The sequence below is a fragment of the Homarus americanus genome, unplaced genomic scaffold, assembly GCF_018991925.1.
Source record: "Homarus americanus isolate GMGI-L3 unplaced genomic scaffold, GMGI_Hamer_2.0 scaffold24694, whole genome shotgun sequence".
Lineage (NCBI taxonomy): Eukaryota > Metazoa > Arthropoda > Malacostraca > Decapoda > Nephropidae > Homarus > Homarus americanus.
This window is the reverse complement of record NW_024732780.1, coordinates 7451592-7459019: the sequence shown is the minus strand read 5'-3', so window position 1 is coordinate 7459019 and position 7428 is coordinate 7451592. Positions and strand designations below refer to the sequence as shown.

Sequence of the window (7428 nt, the reverse complement as noted above, 5' to 3'; positions counted from 1 at the left end):
GCTGTACTGTACACTTAAAATGGAGTGGTGGTGATGAAGTAAATCTAAAAAAAGACAGGCAAAAGAAATACAAGTGTGTGTGAGGGAAAACGATGATACCATTGCGAGAGTTTAATACTGTACCTATAAAGGTGTTGGAGTATCACGTATTGTAGAGTTACATGGACACCCTTACTTAGGAAAGTTGTATATAAGATACTAATTTTACAGGTAGTTGTTGTTCTATATCATTCCCGGATATCATGTGACCTAGACTCATATTATTACTTTATATACACATAGTCAATATTCACCTCACTACAGTACGTGTATAGGGTGTACAAGGGCGGGTCCTGGGGGTCCAGACCCCACTTTTCATCAGAAGATTCCAATACTTTTTCTTTAATGCAATAATGCACTCAGGCATTTTTATATAGTAAAAAAGAATTACTAATGAGATCAGAATATCTCCTAATGTCAAGTGCACGCGACTTCAAAATGGCCTCAAAATGCTGGTTGGACTAGCTGATCTCACCATGTTCCCCCACCCACAACCTCTTTGACCCCCCTTTTGATATTCCCGGATCCGCCCCTGAGTGTACAACACACACACACACACACACACACACACACACACGTATACTGTTGTCTCCTGCACCGTTATTATACATTGTCAGGTTATCTTATGGTAATTCCTTTCAAAATTAGTTTGGTTTACTTTAGGTTATGTAGCAGTTTAGGGTAGGTTAAGTTGTGCCTTTTGGGGTTATGTTACGTATTGATTTGGTCATGTTACTATTTTACATGTAGCTTGGGCTAGGTTGTTAATTATGTTAACCTATGTCAGGTTAAGGTACACTATTGGGACTTGGTTACCATATAATACTTGAATTATGTCAAATTTTATTCGTTAGGTAATATTCAATTACAGTATTAGTGTTTCATTAGCATAAATTACTTGAATCTGGTTAAGTTAGGTATCAACAAGCACCTTGATACGGGATTTTGCAATAGCTCGGAGGCTGCATTTTTCATGGTAGTTTCCACACCCCGCACACTGTAATGGCGGCCACTTATGATTCAGCTGGCTGGGGAAACTGGCAGTGGTGCAGCCATGTCATCGCGACAACGCCCACCATCCATGACCTCCACCAATAATTTCCGCGCCGCCGTGTTTCATTGCCTGTGTGAGGCTGTTTCATAACTTTGTTCTTCATTTTTATTCATCTTCACCACTGATCGGCTCGTGGTCAAATAATTAAAGAACGTATAAATCACATGAGAAGTAATAATAACCATTTCCTTAAAAACAAATAAAATGCAAAACCCTAGTTGGAAGAAGTGTCATTAGTAAGGAATGATCATGATTTTGTTGGCTTCAGTTCCCGCAATATCACTTAATGAGAGCTTAAAAACATATCTCAAACAAGAATTAGAATCAATTTATCAATAAAAACACAGAAGACGCAAGTTCCCAGTGGGAAATCGTGTAAGTAGAGTCGAGTATCGTGTAGGAGGCCGAGCAGCACTGTACCAACACAAGCCAGGGTCAGAGTGAGGGTGCGGACACAGCCTCACCTGCTGTACCTGTCCTTCATATGGTTCACACGCCCGGGATGCTGCCACAGGGGGATACGGTTGTGGTGGGAACTCCTTCCTGCTGTTCTTCCTGTTCCCTTCTCCCTGTCTCTCACTGTTCCCGTGTCCGGGATATGTCTTCCCAGCTGTCTTTGCCGCTCGCTGTCTAACTCGCTCTTCTCTTTATATCAACAGGACAGGTGTACTGTACCTCAGTATATTATTATCAGGGTCGCTCCTCCGCCAATATTAACCATCATCGGACGTTGGTCAAGCTTCATCTTTCCACCTATTGCGTTCTTCCTTGTTTATTATTTTGAATCAACAAATTGTCAAATTGATTTCTAAAGTACTTCATTTTTTAATTTTCTTCTTTCTAAGGAACTTATGCTGTTTTTCCAGTTTCCCGGCCATGATAACTTTGATCACTTATTAGTACTCTAATGCCTACTGCACCAGACTGGTGCCTGCACTTCGGCACCTCAGCTACCCTGAGAGATTGGAGCGTCTGAACTTGCCTAGTTTATATTACGGACGGGCAAGGGGTGACCTAGTTGAGGTTTATAAGCATCTCAGGGGGCACTACTCAGTTGAGTGTCCTTACTTGGAGCTGGCGGACGCTCGCCCCACAAGGGGTCACAGCTCAAGATTGAAGAAGCCGCAAGTCCAGAAAACTGTGAGGGCAAACTTTTTCGGAGTGAGAGTTGTAAACTCTTGGAACAATCTACCAGAGAGTGTTGTGACGGCACCGAGTGTGAGCTCTTTCAAGACAAGACTTGACCAACACTGGAGCGGGTTCAGGTACATTCAGGAGCCGGTGCATGCTCAGTATTTGCCAACAGTGCGTGACAGAGACGTGACCGATCGCCCGGGCGGCTATCGAGCCGATCAGTGGCGAAGAGGATAAATGAAAAGGAAAAGTAATCAGAGACGTGACCGATCGCCCAAGCGGCTAACGAGCCGATCAGTGGCGAAGAGGATAAAAGTAAAAAGTAAAAAAAGTCAGTTCACCATCTCGCCGCGGCCAGATGTATACAGTACAGTGCGCGCCACTGGATGAACTAACTAAATGAAGAAATGTCCAGGACAAGAAATATTATTGTATAGAGTGAATTTCTTGATAATTACAGCGCGCGCCTCTAGCAATACGTACTGTACTGTACACTACCTTATGTTTTAGGAGCAGTACAGTACAGTATCTTGGTAGTCCAGTTGTTTCTATCGATCGTATACACTACAGTAAATATATTTCTTGTACGAGACATTATATTAATCCTGATATATAAGGGTTGTAACTGCCTGTAGACCCGCTACTCCCAAATGTACCACTGATCTGTTTACTGGCCTTTTATCACTACCTGCCAGATCTGTAACTCAGGGGCGGATTCAGGACTACTAGAAGAGGGGGGTCGGAGAAGTTGTGGGTGCGGAATAAGACGAGCACAGCGAGCCCACCCAGTTGGTGATGGGGGGGGGGTGCACTAAGCCACCAAAATATTTGTTTTTAAATCTGACCAATATCATGGTCATTTTGAGGCCATTCTGAAGCCATGTGCACTTGCTATTAAGGGATATTCTTATGTCAATAGTAATTACTTTTTACTATATAAATATGTCAGAGTACAATACTGCACTAAAGAAAAAGTATAAGAATTATCTGATGAAAGGGGGTGTCCAGACCCCCTGGATCCGCCCCTGCTGTTAGCTGTAAGTGATCTGTTAACAGGAGCTTGTGGGGTTATGAGGAATCCACTACAAGCTCATCTGTTAACTTTAACAATAAGCAGTACTACATCGCCATTGACAAGAGGATGAACACAATATTTCTCTGGCTGGACAGTGGTCTTTGTTTTACACAAATTTACAATAATATTGATATATTTTTTTCCCATTTCATTTGCTAAGAATCTTAGATACAGGCGTACTGTACTGTAACATTATTAATAACCTGAGTGAAGCAGCGTAAGGCTCCCGTTCCAGTGGTCAAGTAATGTATTCTTTTAATATTAAATGTTAGTTTTCAACCATTAAACAATGTTAACTACTTCATTATTCCATACACAGGAGAACAGGAATATAATATTTGGATGTATTAATTAATACAACTGAATTATTTATCATTAGTCGCTAATATATATATATATATTTTTTTTTATAAAACAGGAGGATATTATTACTAAAAGTACGGTAGGCGGCGGTCGTCTGCTGCTGCTGTTAGAAGAACACGCTGAGACCGAGGACTGTGTTGTGGCAGAGTACTGACAGCAAACCACATGTGAGTTAATAATTGCATTTTGTTTTATTTCTTTCAGTAATGAAGTTAATCATTGTTTTAACTGTTCACTGGTGAAGCTTGATCCATATTTCTTGTTTCTTTGTTTTCTTTCGACTTTGTCTTCAATGTATACTGTGTATGAGTTGTCTTCTTTTTGTTCTAATTATGTTAGGATGATTTAATGTCCCAACGAGAGATGGTCACTTTATCCTCGTACAGTAAAATTTTGTTCAACTACTTTAGTATCAAATCTGGGTAAATTTTTACAAGTGACAACCATGGATTTTTTGTTGAGCAATGTGTTTTTGCGATGTTTTAGACATTTTTAAGGCACTTCATCTATGACGTTTCCCTTGCAAATGACCTAAAAATACTTAACCTAACAACCTCACCAGGGGGCTCCTCCCCCCTGTATTTAGCCTACTGGAGACAGCAACTGGAGGATTCATTAGCTTAAGGGAGACCGCAACTTCACATATAGGACAAAAAAGTGTCTCGTATGTCGTAAAATACGGTAATCACCAAACCTGGCCGAAGCACGGGGTAATAGGTCAGGTATCTTTTGCACGAGACAGTGCCTTTTTTATTGAAAGTGAAAACTAGTGTGTTTAGATAAATGTACAGCATAATTGACATTTTAAATCTTCTGAAAGTATTTAGTTATTTCATTAATTAACTCTAATTACAGTAAACCCTCATACTTCTGAAACTCTCAGATCCGGATTTTGGTTGGTCCGGACGACGTCTGGATGTGACACATTCCTTTGCGGTCTCTCTCTCTCTCAGTCCAAATGCCGTGTTTACTCCGCCGCTGCTAAAATGTACTCGGTCCACACCTCACAGCGCGCGTCCCTCCTCAGTCTCACTTGTAGTCTTGGTGTTTACACACCATCATGCTACCTCTCAATTGCTCCCTTTTGTTGTTCCTCATGTATTTTTGTGCTGGGTTTCTTGTGCCCTGTGACTGTTGTGTAGTGATGGCACCCAAAAGGAAATGCACACAGCTTACTGTAGCTCAGAAGCTGGAGTTGTTACAGAAGTTAAGAGAGTGGTTGGTCCGTAGCGAGATGCTGCAGCGAATATGGCGTCACTAAGCAGCCAGTGTCTGATAATTATATGAAAGGCTAAGGGTTCCCTGCAGTCATTTACAATGAAATATACATAGTCCTGATTCTTCGACCTCTAAGACGACTGTTGGAGGCTGCAAGCCATATAAAAATTAAAAGGAGTTAAGTTAAAATAATGCTGTATTGATATACAGTAATAACAATACTGTCCATAGAGTAATACGGGAGGCCCTCCAAATCTGCGAATAACATTTGATGACCAGGGGGTATATTTTTCTTGTGTACAAAGAAATGTATATTCCCTTTGTGTTTGCCCTAAGGACAATTATTTCTTTTACATGTATTGTATATGTGTGTAGACACACACACAATACAGGTAAAGGAAATTACTCTCTCTAGAACGAATGGTTCCCTGTCCCAGCCGCTGTCCCAAGGCTCATTAATTAACTCTTAATAACTGACATTTTAAAATTTTGAACCTAGACCTTTATCCCATACATAAAGGGATACTGTACTGTACTGTACCTTCGTAAGAACTTTTAATTTTTAAATTTTTTATATGCTACATGACGAGGCATGTTTAACAAGCCTAACCTAACCAGAGAGACCAAAAGGACCTGACTTAACCACCTCCACCCCTCCCCCCTCATATGTAAACCAAACATAATGCAACAAGACAAAAGAAAACAAACAAAGGTGATAAAGGAAACTAAACCTGAAAAAAAAAATTGAAAATGTGAGTATGCCTGTGTGCCACATGGCAGCGACACTTACATTATAATATGACATAGTGTAAGAACATTTACTGGATTTTGTGTGAACTTCTTTGAACAAATTAGAAAACTTTTTTTCAGCAAAATGAGTGAGATTCACGGCATCACACCACTGCCTGGGGTTGAGTACCCCCTCAGTGTATCTTACTGTGGCAACTGTACCATGCCCATAGAGGTGAGTGTAACTTACTGTACAGTACTCATAGTGTTAAGCTGTTTGTCTTTTACTTTATTATTTAATGCCACACATTTGTTGACAATAACTTATAATGAGGGAACATGTGACACATGTAGTTAAAGGTTGTACAGTACTGTTGTAGGTCGTGTTACTGTAGTAATTAGGTTAGGTTCAGTTCAGTTAGGTTAGGTTCCTAGGCACCAACCTAACTCCTTACAAATATTAAGCAATGTAAGACTTATGATACAGTATTATGGATTCTTAGGTTGACACTAAAGATGAAACTTTTCTCGTGTCTCCAGTACTGTGAGTATTACCCCGGCTATGAGAAGTGCAAACAGTGGCTGGAGAAGAACCTGCCAGATATGTTCCGGAAACTGATGGACGGTGGTAAGTGTTTAGTGGGGTGTACTGTACTTAGACTAGCACAGGGGTGTTGGTGTGCTAGACAGATGTGTGGGGACTCCTGATAGACTAATACTTTAAGCAGTGTCTCTTTATTGTCTTTGTTATTTTCTTCAAATTGTGAATGTAATATAGGAAGACAAAATAGAACTAACTTGATGTATCTTTGTCAGTCTTAGTTCAACTGATTTTATTGTTGTGTCCAAGACTGCAAAGTAACAATTTGTTGTTTTCATAAAAGAATGGGAAGTTTTCAGGCGTCGTTTATGAACTGTTACTTTTATACATTGTAGATGTACCATTTAGAAGTGGGGAGATACCTGCAAAACATTAAACCCTTTAGATGTTGGGACCCAAAGCAACCACCTAGTTCACCCAAAAGGAAGTACCGACCCTGGTTATACTCTTGGTCATGACAATAGCATCACATACCTAATATTAATATTTCTCTATTGAATACATGATTCATGAGTTATAGAATGGATAGTTAATATTGGTGTGTTTGGCAGCCAGTGTAGTGGGAGAGGAAGGGGCCGACGAGGAGAAGAAGAGACAGAAGCGGGGAGGAAAGGGCATGGTGAAGGCTAAGAAGAAGGCCGAGGAAGGTCCACGTAAGGTTGTAGTGTTTGTGGCTCCCAGAGGCAAGAAGAGGAACACCGTCATCACCGGACTTAAGACATTTAGTGAGTGTGTCTCGTGTACAGTACTCTGAAGTTACTGTTATGCTCTTTATGTTATACAAGTACACGTAATATTGGACTGAGTAAGGGTGTCATTTAAGAAGGAACCTTCACATAAGCTGAGCTGTCTCTACACAACAGTAATTGGCTTCTTAATACTCATAAATGGAACTTTTCAGATATTGATCTTAAAGTTGCAGCCAAGTTTTTTGGAACCAAGTTTGCCTGTGGGTCATCTGTGACTGGTGATGACGAAATTGTTGTCCAAGGTGACATTAAAGATGACCTCATAGACCTCATACCTGAGAAGTGGCCAGAGGTAAGATAACCTCAGTAATGTTGTTACCATATTACTGTACCAGAGGTATTAAGGAAGGATCACACATGTTACTGCTGTACCACACTTATTATTAACATAAGAAATGTAGGTTTATGAATGCTGGGAAATATGTACAGTACAGAAGTTGTGAGTTTGTTTCAGCCTTTTGACTTA

General features: G+C 40.4%; 1 protein-coding gene across 1 annotated transcript in view; it reads left to right on the top strand.

Moving 5' to 3' along the window:
• Positions 1-7428, top strand: part of LOC121869026 (density-regulated protein homolog) — a 41621-nt gene that overhangs the window by 32817 nt on the left and 1376 nt on the right. Inside the window, exons 2-6 of the mRNA XM_042370103.1 lie at positions 3721-3832; positions 5754-5847; positions 6153-6240; positions 6765-6938; positions 7115-7254. Coding sequence (XP_042226037.1) covers positions 5758-5847; positions 6153-6240; positions 6765-6938; positions 7115-7254 — 492 coding nt within the window. The 5' untranslated portion in view covers positions 3721-3832; positions 5754-5757. The remainder of the gene's footprint in view (positions 1-3720; positions 3833-5753; positions 5848-6152; positions 6241-6764; positions 6939-7114; positions 7255-7428) is intronic.